We start from the raw sequence: 22,723 nt of genomic DNA on the forward strand, positions 1-22,723 counted from the left end.
TAGTAATACCAACTTTGTCCTGGTCTAGGCTTTTTATATTCTTTTTTATTTTATATAAAAAGTTAGTCTGTTTTATTATCTCTCGTAATTTCGACAAACAACATTACATTTTTCAATCAAATTAATCAAAATATTTATTGACAAACTAATAGTAATTAAAACTCAGTAGAACAAAAAATATTAAAGTTAAATCAACTAAAGTTATCTGACTTTTAATACCTAAACATTGGTTCAAGAAGTATTTAAGAATTCTGAGACATATTTCTTCGTCTTTCTTGTCTCAGAATGTTGAGAAACTCGAATATAGCTTTTTTTTTCAAGCAAAATACATTTATGAATTAAATAACTCAAGTTAGTTTATACTATTAATTTAGTTTTTAAGTAATTTTTTTTTTAGATCAAAATACATCAAAATTATACAGCGCCTTACCATTGATGAACTTTAAGTAAGGTATTTAAATAGTAAAAATTCACTGACAACTGGTTTCTAATTTAGTAAAATACTACTAAAGATTACCATAAAAAGGATTTCTGGAGCCTACATTAATCATTATAAATATTAAGAATTGCTGAACGAGTTTTTGAGATAGAAAATCTTCGTTAAGTTTCGTGATTAGACTTAAGAAGCTTTATATGGTGTAATATATGAAGAATAACTAGTTTTAAGTATTTAAAGGTTTTTTGCATATTTATTTTCGATATTTAGGTTTTTAAAATCTTAAAAACAAAGTGCAGATGAAAACAGCTGCAGTGTATGATTTTGGTAAAATAGTAGTTTGCTTTATCGCCACAACATTGTTATTGCAGATAAGGTTTCTAAACTGTTAATATTTTTTATAAGAGTATTTTTTGATGATGGGAGTGTTGTGCAGTTTTAACGACAAGTTTTTAGGTAAAAACCACATATAAACAGTTTCACTTATGTGTGATATCTACTAACGCAAGAGTTTCATTTCGAAGCAACTATTAGTTTTTACACCATTGAGTTTCATTATGAAGTATAAAAATTTAAACTAATATAGTTAGTTACATTTAAAATTTGTTGTTCAAAGTAAAACGTTTTCGGTAAAGTGTTTCTTAAAGATGAATTATTATCATCTGCTAATAAGATTTTTTCCTAAAGTTTTTAAGAAGTTATAGCCTTTTCTATTTATTTTTTTTTAATTAAGATATTTTTTGATATAGTGATTATTAATTCATAGTTTTCAATTTGATAACAAAAGTACGTACAATCATTCAAAAATAACTATGTAAAAACTATTTTAGTTTTGTTTAAAAAACTTCTAGGTGTAAGAGTGAAACTTTATTTAGTGGTTAGATCATGTGCAACATAATTTAATTTTTCACAGCTTATAATTAATTGTAAATAAAAATGACCGCAAAAACTATCTAAAATGTGGCAATAGGGTTACGCCATAGTGTTTTTATTTAGTTTCTTAATATTAACTTTTCCAAAAAAGTAAATATCTTAATCTATTAAACATGTTTAAAACACTTCATCGTATAGTTTAATTATCTTGAGATTTTTTTTGTAAAATTAACTTTATCTTAAGAAAAATAAGTACAAGTGTAAACATGACTTTATTTTAAATAAATCATTATTAAATAAATGAAGGAAAACGTAGAATGAAATAATAAAAATGATTGCACACTCTTTCTTTGATTTTCCTAAAAAGCTATTAGTTAATACTTTATCGTATAAGCTATTTAAAAAAACGTTGCTATAAAACTACTAAAAGCATGCTATTCATTATGTTATGGAAAATTAGTTTTAACATTTAGTATGAAAATCAATTTTTAGGAAAGAGTTATAGAAAAATTAATTTAAGAGTAAAAGGAGTCTAGTAAACACTAACTCAAGCAAAGTTGCAACAAATACATAATAATATAGACTTAATAAATAAAAGCAAGTAGGGACAAAAATGATCTTAAAGTAAAAAGAAAAACGACTAAACTAATGTCTTGTATGTTATCATAATAAAAACAATTTATCATCAACTATCTTTAACAAAATAAGTTCAATACAATAAATTTGTTTAAAAAAAAGTGTATATAAGTATTGCCGTTGTAACATTTATAAATTAAGTAAGCTAATGAGAGCGAAATAATAAAAATAAAATAATGTTACGTTTGAAACGATAAAGAAACATAAGCAGCAGGACAAAAAATAAAAAGGATTAAAAGTGGTGGCTCAACAAGTATGTATGCTAGTTTATTTTGCAATAACTTTCAACTACTATATGGTGCAATGAAAATGTTTTTAATGTAAATATTTTGGAGGCAAATACTCAGAGCTTTTTATACACTTTAGTAAAACACTTTATCGTTTTTACAATTGTGCAACAATGTAAAATAAACAATTATGCTTTCTGAGCTCACTAATTCTTTTTGATACAGTAACGTTGATAAGAACAAAACTTTGATTACAAAACAAACCAAGCGTGTAAAACAAAATAAAAAGAAACAAAATATAGAGTACGTTCAAGATATATATTGCACAGCTTTTCACTACCGCGCCGTCGAATACCTGTTGTGGACCGTCCAGCTGATATTCCTCCGCATGCCTCTCTTTTCCCGACCTAATTTGATAATATGACGTCACATTCGAGACCTGAAACGTGTGAGGAAAGCAGCAGGTGGTGTACTGGTGGCGAACGCATGCACTCAAAGATCAATTTTGCAGAAACCCAAAATTGCTCGCAAACAGTTTGCGTGTTTTAATAAAACAGCATTGTTAAAAAAAAACATACATCTATCGAAAAGGCCATGCCGCAAAAAGCTGTGTGAGTTGGAAATTAGTTTTTCGTACAGTCAGTTGCAAGTATCAGCTTTTTTTTATAAACAAAAAAAAATCACAAAATATGACTAATTTACCAATAAATTTTCCAAAATTTTAAATGACGAATAATTTCATTAATAACAAAAAAGAGTTTTGTTTTCTTAGAAGTGGTGATTCCATTAAACTTGCGACGTCGGAAAGTACTTCGACTTGGACGTCCGCTTGTTCGAGGCGAAACTTGTCATTTTGGGCGACCCGCGGCCGAACACGGAGTTGAGGGCTGGAGTGGACGACCTCGTTTCGCGCATCTTCCGGCTTTGTGACGTCACTTTGGCCACTTTGAGGTGGGAGTTGCTGTTGTTGTTGGTGGACATGCTGGCGTACATGGAGATCGGCCGGTTGCTGAACTGACCTGCGTATTTGGTAAACTACAAGCTACTATTTGAAAAAAAAATAGTCAATTGCTCCAAAAAAAATTTCTTGGTCTCTAAGGGTTGGAAAGAAATACAACACTTTAGTTTATATTTGTAAAGTTTATATTTGAATTTTTTTTTAGTAATACATTTCAAATAATATTAATTTAGTATGTGTGTACAAACTTAAATAAACATTGTTATTTTCAAAGAACATTACTTTTGTAAAAACCAGAGGAATTGGTTATTTTGTTAAGAAATAAGAATAAACTAGCTCGACTTATTTAAAGAACTAATAAATTTAATGCTTTTATGTTTCTCAATTAAAACTTTATCAGATAAAAATCCAAAATGTTAGTTAAAAAAAACATTTTAATTTGTTTTATTTATCAGAAATTGACACTGCCAAACAATAATTGAAAAAAATATTTAAAATATAAAAAAATTAAGACAAATTTAATATTACTGCTAGGAATAACATTAAATATTACAAAATCACAGTAATTTTATTTTTAAGTGGTATGTGCTATGATTGCAAACAAGAAAAATTTTTATGTGTTTTTAAAGAGATATTACAGTTTTTCAAAAAATAGTAGTACTGTAAATGAGCTAAAATATCTTAATGTATTACTATATACTTCAATACAACTAACTAGCTTGACATACTCAAAATTTTCTTTTGAAATTACAAAATACTTTGATTTGTTGAAATTGTGGTGTTTTAAAAACTATAATTAAATTAAATAAGAAAGTTTATTGAACTAAAAATTTTATTTGAAAAATTCACCTATTTTTTTAGATTGCTTGTACTAAAAAGAAGAAAAAAAGAACATAAATTTACTATGATAACTTATTTACTTTTATTAACCAAAAAAATATAAAATCATAATTAGCAAAATTTAAACTTCAAAAAAACTGAATTTATAATTCTTAAAAGTTTAAGCTTTGCTAAAAAATTTAAATCGATAATGGTTTACATATATAAAAATGATGAAACCTTTTTCAAGAAATAATTCACTATTGAAACTTAATAAAATTGAACTATTTAAAATGTATAAAAGTTACTACTGTTGTAATTTACTTTATTTCCACTAAAACTTAAACAGCTACTTATACAAATAGTTTAGACGTAGTCTTATCAAAATAAAAACCGCAAAATTTTACACATAATCTGAATTGTTAGTTTTGGTCGTAAGTAGTACAATTGAAGAAGTAACAATTTATAGCTATTCTCTTTAAACTTGTTAAATACAATATTTGACAAACGTAAGTTCAATTAATTCATTTTAATGTGTAAAGTTTTGTAAGAACTTTCTTTTGCAACTAATGAAAATATTAATGTTAAAATAAACTATGATTTAGTATTATTATTTGAAAAATATAATATTACATACTACCAAAATAATAGTCTATTAAAATTATGTTCAGAATGCTAAACCAATATAAATTAGTTTTTGTTTATACCTATATCTTAAGGTTTTACTGTGCTTTAAAATTGGAGACTAAAAATAAGGAGTTGCTACCAATAGTATACTAGAAACGTATAGAACGTTTCTAGTAATTTAATTAATTATCCTGAAGTATTAATTTAACTTAAATTGTCTGTTAGTTAGTTTAACTTTTTCATAAGAAACAACATACCCAAAGTTTTGCATTCAAAAACAAATTATTGACAAAACTATCAAAAAAGCTAATATTAACAAGCAATTATTAAACAAAACTCACGTTTGTCAGTGACTTTAGTTGCTGAAAGTAAATATAAAAATAATAAACATAAAAATCATGCAGTTCTACTTAACAAAAAAAAAATACGAACAAAAGTGTTTGTAAGTAAAGGAAAAATTGAGTCGTTATAAATAAAAAAACAAACCATGCTTGTAAAAGATAAGTAGTTTATTATCCTATTAAAAATATAATCTTTTAAAAATAATTTAAGCTTGGTTAGATAAAAACAACACTTAAGCAACCAAAACTTATTTAAAAATACTATTTAATTTTATGCTTTAAACTATTTAAGGAAAATAATCAAAAACAAATGTTAAAGTATTTTTTATAAACCTTCAGCTTATTTAAACCAAATCATGAAAATAAAAACTTTACTAACAAAGATAAAACTTTCTTTTTTTAATATTGCACATTTAAAGTGTACTGACCTGTTGGAGACTTCATTCCGTTGTCGTTGAGATCGCACATACTGGCCGATATTTTCTTCGCATCATGCAACTGTAGGGAGTTCCTTCTGCTGGTGGAAGGCGATATACTGTTGCTCTGCGCCTTTTCCAACTCAGCTGTGTGTGAAAGCTTTTGTTCAATAATAGTTTTCTGTATCTATGTCTGACATAACAGATTGATTAGTTAACTTATCATCAGCCCCGGTAAACAGAAACAAGTAATTTTCAATGAACTTATTCATTGTTTTGAATGGTTGGATGTAAAATAAATCTTGTAAACATTCACATTTATACTTACTGACCTTAAAAACTCATAAGATTTAGGTTAAGAACTTGTAAATACTGAGAAAAAGCAAAAAACAACTAATTGTAAAAATATAAATGTTTTTTATTTTAAAATCAAATGTTAAAAAATTATAAAACCTAGATTTTTTATATTAAAGTACATAGAACAACTTTAAACACTTTGAGTAATTTTACATTCAAAAGTACAACATTCATTATTTTTTTTATTAAAATGCACATAATACCAATATAAAATAGTATACAAATAGCCTACAAGATTGTAGAAAACTAAATAAATATATTTTGAGAACTATGTGCATTTTTGATAACTAATAATCGTTTCTATATTTAAAAAATACATGTTTATAATAATGCAATTTATGTCTAGGGAAGCCAATTAATTAAAAAAATAGAAGCAAACCATGAAACAATCAAGACAACATATATTATATAAGTAAAATTCTATACGACAGGAATGTAAGAAAATTGTTTTTTCGTAAATTCTTAATTGTTGCGTACATTGCCTATTAGTGCTTCATTATAATATAATAAAGAAAACTATATTGTTTGAACACTTAACTTATATTTAAATTAGATTTCAAAATATGATTTCAAGCACTGCAGTTTATAACATTTTACTTTAAATAAATGGTACTAATTGCATTCCAATGCAAATTTATTAAAATAACAAACATTTTTTCAATTGAAATTAACTTTTTTGTGACGTAACTTCCTAAATATCATTTCAGCATAAACAATCTCGTTTGAAGCTCATAATTTTTTTTTTTTTTCACTTTTAAAAGTATCATTTTTTTAAATTCTAATCTTATAAAACAGTTTCAAGGTATTTAAGTCTTACAGAATTTAAGATCAAAGTTTACTTCAAATATAATTTTAATTATTTTTTTTTTGCTTTGAACAATGGTTTTTTAGTAAAATCACAAAATTATTCTTAAATATTTAATTTGTAAGAGTATAATTTTTAAATTACAATGGATTGCGAAAATTTAAAACGGTCAAACTATTTGTGTGTTTGCAATGTTATATTAAATGATTATAACTAGTTTATTTCAGTTGATTAACAACAATAACTGAATAAAAAAAACAGAAATTATTTTTCAAGTTTTCGTGAAAAATTATAAATACACATTATTTAAGGTTGGACTATAAATGTTGTAAAAGATGACAGTCATCCATTAAATGTAATAAAATTGTAAAGTATTAAAATAAATTTTTGTAAAGTTAATAATACTATAAACTTTGCAATACTCAAAAGTTAATATAAAACTATTAAGTACAAATAATTATTGAAAGATTTAGTCAAGTTTAAATCTATTTTGCTTTGTATATTTGATAATTAAATTACTTAAATGTTTTCAAAGTTAAAAAGTACTTATTTAAATTACTTTCCTTAAAGTTTAATAAACTCTTAACTACAGGCTTGCCAAATTTCTTTGAGAATTTTTTTCTGGATTTTCTGAAGGTTTCCAGGTTTTCAAATATAGATATTTTTGGGTCTAATTTTAATATGAAAACATAAAAAATATAAAACTAAGTTTAGGGTAAAAAACTGACTTAACCAGTATGTCAAAATGAAAAAAATACTGAAAAGCTACATTAAACATATTTCAAAAAATAGTAATAACAACAACAAAAAAATTATACGACAGACTTATTGTGTCAAACCGAAATTTCATTAATTAACATGTAAAAATTGTTTAAAATTCCAGGTTTTTCCCAGGATTCCAGGTTTTTTGACAACCCTGTAACTATTTCAAACAACCTCCTATGCGCATGCTTTCCATTTGTTCGACCTCAGCAATTGCTTCTTTCAAATCAGCAACAAATTTGCTGCGATCCCTCGAACTGGGCGCATTGAACATCATAAGTGGCTTGCTGTCCATACTCCCTATCAGCTTCACACCATTGCTGAAATCTGCATGTTTCATAAATAACTATCTTCTTTATTTTCAAATAAAAGTGAAACTTAAAGAATTAATGAAGAAAAATGTTTATTTACATTCAACTACTTGTAGATATTTCAAGTATAGTTTTGTAAAGTTGTACATAATTATTGTATAAATTTAACTTCCGCAATTCTCGCACAATTATTTTTTTTTAAACAGTATAAGTTTCCACTTAATTAAAACATTAAAAGTAAACATTCCAATATATTTCAAACTAATTATGTGAAAATAGGAAACACTATAAATTTGTTGAATAAGAAGTATTTACATATATATATTTTTTTTTAATCTTTATTATCAACTAACTAGTATTTTCAAAAAGTAGAAATGACAGTCCATGCAAGGACAAAGAATGTTTGAAAGTGTATGTTGTTCCCATTTTCTTTTTTTGCAGAATTTTTGTAACCTATGAAATTTTTACTTTTAAATACATGACAACACTGGACCAAATTTTATTTTTTAGCAAATTTTTCAAAAGATTTTTCAATTACCAAAGGCAATTCAATTTAAAATTAGTAACTAATAAACAATACACTTTTTATTAAATATAAAATGTAACTGACAAGCATCATGTCGTTGAAAAGAAATACTTCTCTTTGATGCAGAGTAGATTTCTGAGGTTTTAGCGGGTCAATTACTTGGTACAGCCTGCAAAAACACACCAGCCTTCGGTGTGGCACTGCTAGGTTCGGCTTTTTGCCCACTATGTTGTTTTCAACCTAATAAAATATTTAAGTTAACTGTTTGCTTTATGAAGATAATTCAAAGGGTCAGAAAAGTGAAACAGTGTTTTCATTTGAAAGACCCTTAAAATGCGTTTTAGCTATTAAAAAATGCTGATAAAAGTCAAACATACAGAAAGGACTTGCGTAACATGGTCATCATCAGTTATCAATTCATCTTTTTTTATTCGCTCATAAACATTACGTAGCATATCTTCGCTCAGATCTTGCCCATCATCTATGCCTAGAAAATATAACAGTAAAAATTTAAAACTATTTTTGTTCACGTACTTTCACATAACTTTAAAAGCTTAAATATTTGATATTTTTCTAAAAAAACATTGTAACTAATATTGTTGCGCCAATAAATAAGATTTGTGCTTAAGCCTTGTATACTAGAAAATACCTAATTGGAAAAACAACCTTTTCAAAATGTTTAACTTTTTAATTCCTCTGAGTTAGATTTTTTAGTACACGCAAAACTTCAAAATGATTCTTAAACTTGGTAAGTATTTCTTAAAGTAATTATAACTGAGTAGGTCAGGTTAACAACAGAATAAAGCTTTTATGAGCATTCATACGTTTGTGCATGACTAATGTTATTTAAATAGTTTATATAACCACATTTTTAAAATTACGAGAAAAATTACTCGATTGTATTATTTTCAAATATTATATTTCATCGCTAAGTTTTGAGTTCAAAGATTAATAATTAAAAAGTTTAATATATTTTAATTTTAAAGTAAACACTAATCTCAAATGAATTGCTATTGGATTTACTAAGAACACAATGAAATTAAGAATTTGCATTCAAATGCTATCCAATGAAAATTTTATTACATCACTTTCAGCGACTTACTTTTTACATGTTCAAGTCTTTATCATTAACAAAATAATCTTAATTAATGCAAACTAAACTAGTTGCAAAGCCTCTTTTTCACTAATCTTACACTTAATAGAATTAAAACACAACAACAAATGTTCACTTTTAATGTTTCGACTATACAACGTATATAAATAGTTTGTTTTTTTTTCAACTCAAACCAAGCATACACCAATATACCTACATACTAAAGTGGTAACAAGTAAAATATACTGACTAATAAGTATAAAATTTTACAATTTAAAAACATAAGTATTCTTAATTAAAATCAAGAAAAACACTAATCGAATGTCTTGTTTTTTATTTACAAGTGTAAGTGTGAGAATAACTTTCTGCTTGACTAACCAAAGAAAAGATTAAAAACGATACATAGCTTTTTAATGAATTAACAACTTTAACAACACAATAAAAGCATCAGTTTCTTAAGAGTAAAAAATAAGAATTTGAAAGCTAAATTTACTTTTTATTACTTGTTAAGTTATTTATTGTGAGAGTTAATAATTAGTTCAACAATTATTATTTTAAGCATAACACTCAGCTTTTGTTTCTAACAATTGTAAAATATTGCAAAACGTTTTTATATAACTAAATAATTTTCTAAACAACCAATGAAAATTTTTATTATTTAATACTTTGGATTACTAAGAATATATATGTATAGTTATCTATTTTTCTTTAAAACCATTCAAAAAGTGGAAATCTTAAAAAAGTGACGTATAAATCACACAGATTATTCACACAATAATGACGCAACAAAACGTACTTCCGTTTAGGCTCGCTTACTATATCTAGTAACACAATCTAGCATTTCTATCGTTTGTATTTCTGATAGAACCACAATAAGGCGTTTTTTAATTTTTAATTTTATTTCAAATGCTTTTAATATTACAAGCTGCTTATTCAAATTAATTTATTGAGTTCTTATACATAAATAATTTTTAAACATAGAAACTGTGAAAACTGAGTTTTAACATTTTTATTGCAAAAAATAACAAACTTATAATATTGTTCTAAATTTAAAAAGCTTACAGATTTTCAAAAACAAATGTATTCAAAAATTTTTAAAAAGACTTTTTTTAATAATATAATATACTAATAAAATTAAACGAACATTTTGCAAACAAGTTGAATACTGTCAAATTAAAGTTTATATACATATTTAGGTTTTTTTAAAGCTAAATAACCATCTTTTTTCAATCCGAAATTTTATGTAGAGTGTCAAAATTATAATATTTTGAGATTTAAGAAAATCTAAACCACATAATACTACAAACAACTAGTAATGGAAAATTTGAAGTTTTTTTTTCTAAAAAATTTGTTAAAAAACAAAAAACTAATAACTAATTAATTTTTAAAATTCTAAAAATTTTCACTTAGTATAAAAAGAACTTTAGTTTAAAAATATAAGCATATATTTAAAATAGATTAAAACAATTGAAATAAAGTAAAGTTTTTATTCTTATACACAAAAGTACCATTATAAATTTAAGCATAATAAAACTTTGAAACAGCTAAGTAAGTCTTGATGTAAACAAATATTGCAAAAATTCTAAATCTAACTAAACTACATTATGTTTTTTAAACTTTAGAAAGTTTTAATTTATATCTTACAAAAAGTTTAATTCCTAAACTACAGCCTCTTGATACGTCATAGTAATATTCTTTTGTTCGCTCAACAAAAGCATTTACTTTGTAGATGCTTAATTAAATGAAAAAACAATTTGTTGTTCAAATGTAATTTAAAAATAATAAAAATTGTAAACAATAAACAATAACCATTGCCGCTTTGTATATTAATAAACGCTTGTAGCTCAAACCAACCGTGAGCTAAATAGTATTTGTCTCATACAACTAAAAGTGAAAGTTTAGAGTGGATTTCGGCTACGTATGAAGCACACAATCAATAAATCAATCCGACGCAATACCTTTAAAACTATAGCTTAGTCGAAACAATAAACTTTTATATTATGATACTCGCTTTGATATGAACAATTAAGAAACTATTTCAACTTTACTACATCAACAATATCGTTTTTCTAACTAATGGAATAAGTCTAAATAAATAAAACTAAAATTTATAAAAAATTCATAATAAATTAATTTACTTAAGGAAATAAACATATTAATTTCTGATCAAACACCTTATGACTTTTATAACCAATCTATTATAAAACATTTATCATAGGTTACTGTAACAAACAAAATACCACAAAAACTTCAATTTCAAACCACAACTACACACCGCGTATTACGCAATTGCAACGCGTTAGTAGTTTTCATGTAATCGATACCACACTAATATGTTATATGCAAAAAATTTAAAAACATCATATAAACCCTCAACTATAGTTGCAATAACTTAGAGTTTTATTGCTTAGGCTCATGTAAACTACAAGCAAATTCACAAAAAAGCTCTAAAATGTTGCAACTATGCCCTAAAAACAAAAAAAAAACTCATAATCAAAAACATCCGCGAGTTCAAACCTCTGAGATTTCTGATGAAGCCCTCTTCCGTCATGCGCTTCTCGTTCTTCATGTTAGGGGAGTGGAGGTCGGTGTTGAGCATTATGATGGCGAACGCCAGCAAGAATATCGAGTCCTTGTTCCGCACGTCCCGCATCAGCCCCTCCTTGTTGCACTCCATGTACCTCGCGCTGAACGCCTGTTGTGACGTCATTAACGTGCGATGAGTGCGCCAACACTTATAAGTGGTATATATTTAATTAAGACAATGACTTGGTACGCTTTTTTTCAAGTTTTTCAAATCTATTTTACAAAAATTAAATCAAAGCTTACGATTTGTTAAGCTAAAATAGATTTTTTAACGTTGGAAGTAATTTTAAATAAAATACCTATGTAACTGTTTTTTAATTCGTTTAAAAAATGAAAACAAAAAATTTCTTATCAAGTTTTTTTAAGATAAACATATACGGAATATAGAAACCTCAATGAGTCGCTCAACTTTTTGTGCCTCGCCCTGCACCCTTACTTGTGATTGAAATTTTCTCAACGCTTGATCAATATCCATGTGAGTGAAGTCCATGCTGTGACACGCGTGCCTGATATTTTTTATAAATAATGCTAGTTTGAAAGCAAAAATTTATATAAATTGTATAACCATAACATGTCGTTTTGTATTGGTTCTTAATATGTTAAAATAAGACTATTAAAATATACAGTTATAAATTAAATTAGTTTGGTTAATACATTTTCTTTGACTTACAAAACTTAGTATAAATTATTAATAGTTTACTACTTTGAAAATATTGCTTTTAATATCAAAAAACCTATTAATATAATCAATTATTATAAAAAGGTTGTTAATAAAAAAGAATTTTGTTAAACATAAAACAGATATTGTTAAAAATAGCTTTTACATGTTTTTATTTAGTTGTCTAAAAATTAGTGGAAGTTAAACATTAATTATAAACTATATTATGGTTTAAAGCATTGATATTTAAACAGCTACAACTGTATATAATACATTCTTGTTTAAATTGAGTATTTTTTTTTCTAAATAAAGCCAAATTAACGGTTTAATCCAATCATAATTGATAGATCTCTTTTTTGAAAACAAAGATTTTTTTTGCATTTATTAAAGATTGTAACCAAGCAAATTAAAATAAAGATTCTAAATTACTTAAACTTAACTTAACATCCATGTAGAATATATAAAAACAATTGCTGTTTTTTTATTTACACAAGAAAAAAAATTTAAACATTTTTATTAAATGTTTAAAAATAGATTATGCTTGGAGCTTTTTTTTTTTGTTAAATATTTACTTTAGTTTATGCTACATATAAGCTATCTATATTACTTCAGTAAAACTTTTTTTAGTGCAAAGAGAAGATTACTAGTAGTTTAGTTTCTTATTAGTTTATATTCAACTATTTTGAAATATTAAAAAGACCATTGCTTTTAAAAGTTTTCTTACTTCACAACCTATTTTGTAGAATCATAATTTACCTTTTTTAAATGCTGATTTCATTAACACTTATTAGATGTTTAATGTATAATTAAACAGTATACTCAACTTACAACCGTAGATTTTTGTTATAGTTTGAAAGAAAAGAGTTAAAGACTTTGATTTAAAGTATTATAAAACCATGAAAAATAATAAAAATTAAATTTATAAATGTATAAAAATTTTGCAACATTTTAGTTACTAAGTAGTTTATTTGATTACATTATGTGTTTATTTAGTTTATTGTATGAAAAAAAAAATATTACTCACTGTAAAACTTGTTTTGAAAATTCAGAGTTGTTGCCCAAAAATTCTCCAACCATTTGTCGGCTCAGACCTTTTCTATTTATTAAAAATTTTCCTACTTCTGCTGCAGACATGCCACAAAACTTTTTTTCAACCAAAAATTCTAACCCTTTAGTAGGTTTTCTGTAAAGTAAAAGTTAAACAGATACAAATATTTGTTCGAAACATAAGCAATGCAAAATATTTTTATTTTAACTTAATTTGTCACAGTGGATGGAAAACTAAAAAAAATTATTATCAATAGTTTAAAATAATTTCCTTAAGCTAAACAAAAAATCCTTATACAGCAAACGTTAACAGATTTGAAGTGATATTTCATAGACTTTTTAGCTGCATTTTTAGGTGTTTTTAATGGTAGTTTTTTGAAAAATCTTGCTGGAGGGGACCATAGCTTTTTTAACTTCTTTAATGGGGGCCTTTTGAAAAAAAGTTTCAGAAACCCGGATATAGATGCTTAGTAACTGTGAAGTAAAAGATATTTATCTTTTTTTCCTAACTATACGGTAGATTTTTAAAAGGTATTTTCATCTAACTTTTGAAACAAAGAAACACATTTGACATCTGTAACAAAAAAGGCCTTGTAAGATTATTTATTTATACTTTTTGAAAAAGTTAAGTATTTAACCTTTTATTCATATATTTATTGTGTATAAAGTCAAAAATTTTTAGGCGTTACTAAGCTAATAAAAGAGCAAATAAAACAACTTTTTTTTTCAAAAAAAAAATTTGAAAAGACTATTACTTTAAAATTAAATACAAAACTTTAAAATATATTTTAAATATGTGAAAAAATAAATTAAAAAAATATTTTTTACATATTTAGCTAGATCTTTTTTTTTTTCATTGGTTTCATAAGTTGAGTGTTATTTAAGTTTTTTTTGACTAAAAAACCTTTGAATGATCTTGCCCAAAATGGCATAAATTCTGTTATATATGGAGTTTTTTATTTGATTAACAGTTCATAAGATACATAGCTTTGTGGTTAATAATTTTCAAATGGAATCATAAAAACGACTATCTCTTCTTTTGGCTCTACTGGTTTAAAGTTTAATCAGCTAAACTACTCATAGAGTGTACAGAAATAAAAGGACGTTATAAGTTGCATCAATTTCAATAAACCAAGCTGAGAAAAACTTAAACTTTGACGTTGTTAAACTATAAAAAAGAAAAAAAAATTCATGTGTACTAGTTTTAAAAATTATGCAATAGACCAGCATTAATCAAAATTTTATTACATCACCACAAAAAGTAACTGACTTAGAACCACTAAAAAAATGCATATAATCATAATGACGGAAGAATAAGCTTTTAAAGTTTTGTTGAATATAAATTATAACTCAATTAATCTTTTCTGCTTAGAAATAATAAGTTTCTAAGACTACCAAAATTTTTAATATTTTTTTTATTTACGTTATACCATTTATAACAAAACTGTTAAATATATTAAATAATAGTATTGATAACTTTTGAAATTGATTACTTACATATTTATATTTAATTTTTAAACCTAGTTACAAATTAATTTTACTAAATTAATCAGCTATAATCTCTTCGAAAAAAACACTGTACAATTACATTTTAATGCTTACTCACCGCACTTATTATCAAAATTTCAACAACCAAACAACATTTAACGAAGCCCAAAAGCATTTGCCGAACCTGTTGAATAAATTTAATCCGATGCGGTAGAACCTCTTTCTCAAAATGTCATTGTCTGCGTGGTGCCAGCTTTCCCTGCTCACAGTGGACCTGCGCTGGTACATCAGTTGTTCTTGAGACGTTGTTGTCGACGTTGAAAGCTCCGATGTCATGCTCGATGTATCGTAACTGAAAAGAGAAAAAAATTATAACTTTTAATTGTTAAAAAGTTAAAGTGACATTAAGAGTTGTACGTTGAAATATTAGTTACTATATGATGAATTACTTTTTGTCATATTTTGTTTGCTCAAAAGATCATTCTAACAGAATATTAAACTTTAAAAGCACTAATTAGTGTACTGTAAAATATAAAACTTTATTAAATCGTAAAAATAAAGTTTTTGAAAAACTAAAGACAAATTAGTTCTAAACAACGCTCACTTTTTATTTAAAAACAATAAACTTTAATTTTTCAGAAAATTATAATAAAACTAGTGTAACTATTCAAAAAACAACTAACTTAAAAATTTAAAACATATCAACATTTTTCTGAACTTTATACACTTTTTCATATATATTAACTTAAATTAAACCAAGCACAAAAAAATATAGCTAAAATATATTTAAATAATAACTTTACAACACTACAAATTATAAGTAATATTTTTTGTTAAAATTTACTCTGCTACAAAACCAAGAAGAAAAAAAACTTATTGAAAAATATATGTATATTCAAAAATGTAAAAATCAATTACTCAGATTTTTTTGTTTTTTATATACTATCGAAAAGAGTCATATGTTTATTTATTAAAAAACTGAATCTATTTCTTAAAATTTTTCCTGAGTAAATTTTACAAGTATTAATATTGATATTTAATTTACCTACTTTTTCAATTTGTTTGGTTTTTCCTGTAATTATATGTCATGTAACATTTTATTAAACGAAATTATCGATTTTTAACAAAACAAGCAGTATAAACAAAAAATTCATAATAATACTGTTTTTTTAGGACATATGAAATTTTCTTTTATAAATAATCATTTAATTAAAACGTTTTTGTTTGTATCGACTTTTATAGAATGATATTTTAGTCTTTAAAATATTTAAAACTACAATCAAACAAAAATTTAATTTATATTAATTAGATTTAAAAGTATAAAGTCGAAACGGATATTAACCGTAGCTAAATAAACAAACGTTAATGGAACAACGCGCAACACATGACATAAATTACACAATTTAATTACAAAGCTCGTAATCAAAAAAAGATCTAAATTTATAAAAAAATTATATTGAAACGAAATTAATTTTAGAAATGTTTTGTTCACTCAAGATTTTTTACAATATTTATTACAAAATTGATTTATTTCAACAATTTTTTTTATTTTGTTTCAAGAAAGACATGCAATCGATTTTTTAAAGGTAAACAACAATATTTTATATACTAATTTTTAAAATAGTACAAACATAAATTTTCTAACTATTTATACCAGTATTTTTAAATAACGTAATTAATGGTCAAATTCTATTGTAAATCAAGAAAAAAAAAATTCAGATTATTGTAAACAATTGTAAATTTACAAACTGTAGAGTCATGTACTGTAATTATCATCAAAACAAAACTTTAATTCATTTTTAAAATTCTATATAATTTAAAAACAAATTTAAAACTCAATCTTTATTTGAATTGTATTAGGTATTTTATTTATTATTACATTAATTATTAGGTTAATGATATCTTGGAATAAATTTACATTATATAATGGCTAAATAATATAAGATTCTAACATATCGTAATATACCTTAAATAGGTTTAAATTTGTACTTGTAATCTAATATTGAAAGTATCAAAAATAGACTTAATTTTTAGATTTTTAACTTAGTTTTCAAGTAAATTTACAGAGTTAAAAAAATTCAATATTTTATACTTACTTTCTAACATATCCCACATTTTGAAAGTCAACAGTTTAATTCCCTGTTTTCGATTACTAAACAATATATGAAATATATAAAATCAAAACTTAGATCAAGTGTTAAAAAAACAGTTAAACGTACAACACAAAACTATTTGTAAACTACCTTTTCAGGCTGCTGTTGTCGACAGTGGTGGCAGTAATTTCTGTGTTGCTCTGCAAGCTTGTAGATGACGAGTTGACACTCACCGTTGAGTCTGCCAGTTCAACCGCTTCATTGCTGTTCTGATCTTGCACTGAAGTATTTTCAGGTTTTTTGCTTTCATCGTTGCTTGCTTGCTTCTTAATTTCTTTGACAGTTTCATAACTGAAAATATAAAAATGCAAGATGTAAACTATTTTTTTATTACGATTTAAACTGACATTGGAAAGAACTTTTGTTTTACTATATAATTTAACAAGTACTAATTAGTTCGTTTCTAAACACTGTGTTATAAAAACGTTAAATCCATTTAAATAGCTTTAACTAAAATTTAAATCCCTATCTATTTTAAATTGTACAAAAAATTAGTTAAAAGTTTTTTTGTTTTAAAACGGTTTAGATTCTTGGGATTTGATAAAACACAAAACATTGTACAGAATTCAATAAATAAAAAAGTATCACAACTATAAAAGGTGGTCGAAGCATGATAATTTAAGTATAAAAACTGACAAATTTATAAGGTAGCAAATAGACAATTTTAAAATTTCGATCAAACAAAAAACTTTTTAAGATATCATTTAAAAACAGTTTACTATGAAACTTATTAGTACCCGTGTCTTTTTCGTTGTTTCCTTTTTTTGTACAAAGAAGAATTCGGATCCATGTATGGCATTACGGGGTCGTTAGCAAGAATGCGCTTGACAATTTCTTCTTCAGTAGGTGGAGCAGTTGGAGGTTTCTCATTTAAAACTTTGGATTCTGTTTCAAGTGGCTGTGGTAATTCTGCAAGTTGTGCATCTTCTATCGCCTCCTGCTTATCCTCAACAATCTTTTCTAAACCAGTGGACTCTTGTTTGAATTCAGGAAGCTTTTTGTTTGACTGAGCGTTTTCTTCCGAGCACGCTTCTCCACTTGGTAGAAAATAAGTATTGTTTGCTGAAGGTGAAATGATATCCTCTGTGTGAAGTTCCGAGTTTGATGTTGAATTTTTAATGACTTCATATGTTGAAGGGATCGACTCTATACTAGAACTTGACGTAGGACTGGTTACAAGAACTTTAGGACTTTCAGGTGCTTTTTTGTCATTTGTATATTCATCACCAGTTTGTAAGTTGTCAACTGACAGCTTACCAACTGATTCGTCAGCTTTCATATTGATTTTGAAGTTATGCTTTACGCATCCTTCTGTTTCGTTGTATGAAACATCTGTATCACTTTGACTTGATTTTTTAATGTAACTACTATTACTGTCTATACGCCTAACACAATCCATGGTAAGTCGTCTGTTGTGCTGTTTGATAGAGTGTTTTCGTCGAATTTTACTGAACTTTTTTTTCATTTGATATTGTCTAAAAGCATGTTGAATAATACGAGCAGCTTTGTCACTTTTTTCAGCTCCATAGTAGTTCTTAAAAGTAAAAATATATTAAGTTATGTTTGCACTTAATTAATTTAATTATTCAAAATTTAATCTTTTTTTAATGTTACCTTAAAGTTTAAGTTAATTACTTAGCACACAAAGATTGAAAACAATGATTTAAAACATAGTTTTTTTTTTACAGTTTAAAAGTACTTTTAAGTTAAAATTAAGTTGATCAGAATTAAATTGTTGTACTTATAAAAAAAAAATTAACACTTAAACTTAAATCATTGTACACAAATTAAAATAGTTAGATACAAAATAACTAGGTTTAAAATGAATTAGTTGTAATTATGTATACTATCAAGATTAATTTAATATGCTTAATTATGCTACAATTGAAACTTTTTCGTAAGAAAAAATACTCAAGAATTTATATATTATAAAAACTTTTTTTTTAATTTCTATGCTATAATTTGTTGAAGAGATACTAAAATTTAAAATATTGTTATCAATAAGTACTTAGTTTTAAATTTAAGTTTTTTTAAACAGAAGTGAGTAAAACAAGTATATATAAATACATAAACACACTGCCCTTTAATAACAAAACTAGGTTACTTCATAAAATACTAGGTTAATACACTACATATCTTCAAGTATGACTTTTTAGCTAAATTGTAATTGAAAAGCCTAAGTGTATTTAAATAATAAAAACTTAACCTATAAACTTAAATTTATAAGTAAACAAGGTTTCTACTTTTTGAGGCAAAAAGTCTATCTGAGTGAACAAAAACTAGTCTGAGTTGGCCTGAGTTTAAACAAAAATGAAAACAAATTAATAGGAGGTTAGAACTAAAAATAAACACTATTAAAGCCATAGGGGGGTCCAACATTTTTTTTTTACAAAAATTAACTTTGGCTTTTATATGAAAGCTTTAAGTATAAACTACAAGCCAGTTTTTATAGAATTCAAAAATATCATTTAACTTTTGAGATATTTAATTTTTTGTAAAAATTTTCCAATATAAACGTATAGATCACAAATTTTTTGGGGTCAATTTTCCCAGAAATTTAAAAATTCATTAAAAATCTATCTCCTCCTTCATTTTTCAAGCAATCTTCTTCAAATTTTCAGGAAACGTTCTTATAATAAAAGGAAAAAAGGTTACTTTAGAATTAAATAATTTTAAAAAATAAAAATTTTATCACAAAAATTAGAAAAAAAAGTGTTTTTTTTTCAAAAAATACATATTTTTACAAAAAAAATTTTAAATTCCAAAGTAACGTTTTTTTGTTATTGTATAAAGATTAGACTGTGAAAGTTTGAAGAAGATTGCTTGAAAAATGTAGGAGGAGATAGATTTTAAATGAAATAGTCTTTTTCCGCTGTTTTAGTTTTCCCTTCCTATAGGGAACCTATTATGCGGCCCAACTTTGACTGGTCATATCTCAAAAAATAATTCGAATTTTTAAAAACGATAAAAAGCATCTTGAAGCTTAGAAAAAACTCTACAAAATTAGATTAACTTGTAAAAAACATGGTTTACCCCCCCCCCCCCCTATGGCCTTAATCAATTTTAAATACCTCGAAATACCAAAACAATAAACAAAAATACTTAGTATAAACATAATTTTAGAAAAAAAATAGTGAAAGTTACATAAGATAGCCTGAAATCTAAAAAAAATCTCAAAACCAGCCAGAAATTTGCAATAAGATCAAACAAGCCTGAGAGTGTGAAAATCTCGGAAATTTTAATAACATCTTTATTAACATAAGTTTGACATTGTGGAACTTTTAAAATACTCTATAATGCTTTAAACAAAAGTTTATATTTACAAAAAAAAATATGAACAAACTCTAATTGCTTCAATTTGTATATCTTTCATATCAGAACTTAATTCATACTCAGTTGATAGTTTTGATGAAGTTTCACTAGGATCTTGGATAGTTTTGTTCCGCTTAAAACTACTAGATCTACTTGTTGATGTTGAACTTTCTGAACTTCTAGTTTCCTCAGCTAAATAGATTATTTTCTTTTAAAAAACTGTATTGCTTAATTTAAACCAATAGCTACAACAATATTTTTTTTGGTTTTTAGAAACATTCATAAAAATTTTTAAAACTTTAAACTTTATTTATAGCAGTCAAGTCTAATAAATTTCCTTGAAATTTAAAGACATCTTTAATGCTTGAAAATTAAATAATGTTTTAGTTTAGTCATTTACTTATACACTGATTTTAAAATGACCACTTAAATCTGAAATAACTAATAGAGAACTTTTTTATTATGAACACAAAAAACAAAAAAAAAGTTAGCTTATATTTTATAAGTTCCTTTAAAATATAATACCTAACTCGTAAAAATGTTTTAAAACTTTTTTATTTAATATTAATAAGATTTTTATTTCAAAAAATGTTTCTTAAGAAAAAACAACTGTAGTAATTAAAAACTTATTGTAATAAATCTTAAAAAGAAATTGGTTATTTAAAAAATTTTATAGCCAAAATATAAATAAAATTATTAAAAATATTCTGAATTTTGAATACAGATTATCAAAATGCTTTATTTCTTATCCTTTTATGCCTGTTTTCATCATATTAGAATTTATTACACAATTTTTAAAGAGGAACACAAATTTTGCAAAAAAAATATACACAAATAAGTAAGTTTACAAAATTAGAACGATCTTGTTTTGTAGCTAGATTAATCACTAAAAATAGAAAGTTAAAACAAGCTTATTACATAAATACTTACAATTCAATTGAATAAGTTCATCACCGTTTTCTTTAATACTACTTGTAGATGGTTTTCTTGATAATGATTTTTTTCTTTTAGTACTTTTTCTTGATTTTTCTAGTCTGTAAAAAACAAAAGTAAATAAAACTAAATTGTCTTTTAAAATATCCTAGGAATTTAAAAACTTATGTAAATTAAATAATATCAAACTAATACTTTATCATGTTAAATAAAAAAAATCTTGAACAAGAACATTTTACTATAAACATTATATATTGAGAACACAAACAATAATTTGTAAAACATATTTAGTTTGTGTTTAGATTACAATTAACTTACTTAAAATGTAATTCTATAATCTATTTTACTTAAGCTTTATGTAGGAAATAGTCTATAAAAACATTAATATTCATTAATACTTACTTAAGGCTGTTTTCTAATTCTTTAATTCTTTCAGTTAGTTGAGTGTTTTTTGCCTCAAAATTTATATTTTTTGCAATCTCATTTTCAAGGCTTCTCTTTAAATTTACGTTTTCTACATGCTGCTTGTTAATGATATTTTTTAAGTTGTTTAAAAACAACTCTGCTTGAACTTGAAAACTAGAACTTTCACAGTTATCCATCATCACAATATTGTTTATTTTTATTCCTCAGCTGTTTTTTTCATTCCTTTATAATACTTATACAAACTAATTCATAAAAACAAGTCTGCACCAACATAACTATAAATGCTAATCAAAAATACACTAACCAAGGTTTTTCATAACACAATTATTTTTAAGTAAATTTTGAATAAAATATGTTTGAGTTTCATTGAAGGCATAGGGTGTCAACATTTTTTATTTGGTATGAGCTTGTGGTGTTCTATTTTATCTTTAATATTTTTTTTTACTGTTTATGAAAACCTAAAGCTTGTATATCTGTTTGAGATATAAGGAACAAAAGTTGGAGAGTTCAATATTTTCTGTTTAAAAGGCTGAAACTAAATTGGTAATTAAAAACAATTTAAATTTTTATCTATCTATTTATTAAATTTTGATGTACTTTTTTTGACATTTTTTTGAATTTTTCAGTTCCCATTTAATTTTGTCTCTTAGAGCTTTTTTCCTAAGTCAACAATTTTGTATACTAAAAACTTAAATTAGAAGCAAAATAAATTAGTATCATTACAATATAACATTGAAAAAAATGTCTTCAAAGTTTTCGTTGCTGATATAAAGATTTGTTTGTGTTAGAAGTCAATGGTATTTGCATATTATTTTTTTAAACACTAAAAGTTTAAATTTAATGTAGAATTAAAACTGTTTTAAATAAAACAATACATAAGTTGGAATTTTATCATTAAGCCTGCAAACAACATGCCTGCAAAGTAAGTTTTTT

At 24.9% G+C, this 22,723-nt stretch overlaps 1 protein-coding gene across 3 annotated transcripts; it reads right to left on the minus strand.

Annotated features, from left to right (window-relative positions):
- Window positions 1-1,617: 1,617 nt before the first annotated feature.
- On the minus strand, window positions 1,618-22,044 carry LOC145848290 (uncharacterized). Of its 3 annotated transcripts, XM_082953857.1 has the most exons (16): window positions 21,767-22,044; window positions 21,362-21,465; window positions 20,463-20,623; window positions 17,857-18,653; window positions 17,210-17,410; window positions 15,151-15,318; window positions 13,456-13,614; window positions 12,165-12,279; window positions 11,705-11,882; window positions 8,472-8,581; window positions 8,179-8,334; window positions 7,922-8,021; window positions 7,432-7,584; window positions 5,346-5,480; window positions 4,918-4,938; window positions 1,618-3,191 (listed from the first exon to the last, which is right to left on the minus strand). In XM_082953857.1, exons 1-16 carry the CDS (start codon window positions 21,967-21,969, stop codon window positions 2,959-2,961), a joined length of 2,994 nt encoding a protein of 997 aa, XP_082809983.1. In that variant the 5' UTR covers window positions 21,970-22,044; the 3' UTR covers window positions 1,618-2,958. The 3 variants fall into 3 exon arrangements, with proteins under 3 accessions (XP_082809983.1, XP_082809989.1, XP_082809984.1); XM_082953863.1 differs by lacking the exon at window positions 4,918-4,938 and having other exon boundaries at window positions 1,618-2,579; XM_082953858.1 differs by lacking the exon at window positions 4,918-4,938.
- Window positions 22,045-22,723: the final 679 nt, after the last annotated feature.

This window comes from Thalia democratica, chromosome 1 (assembly GCF_965202585.1).
Source record: "Thalia democratica chromosome 1, ktThaDemo2.hap1.1, whole genome shotgun sequence".
NCBI classification, from domain to species: Eukaryota; Metazoa; Chordata; class Thaliacea; order Salpida; family Salpidae; genus Thalia; species Thalia democratica.

What these genes read in the sequence shown, in the direction of transcription:
- LOC145848290 (XM_082953857.1), bottom strand. Translation starts at nt 21,969, where the DNA reads ATGATGGATAACTGTGAAAGTTCTAGTTTTCAAGTTCAAGCAGAGTTG. An exon ending in AAGTTGAGCGACTCATTGAG is followed by an intron (nt 11,883 to 12,164) that starts GTTTCTATATTC and finishes ACGTCACAACAG; the next exon opens with GCGTTCAGCGCGAGGTACAT. An exon ending in AACTAAAGTCACTGACAAAC is followed by an intron (nt 3,192 to 4,917) that starts GTGAGTTTTGTT and finishes CCAAATACGCAG; the next exon opens with GTCAGTTCAGCAACCGGCCG.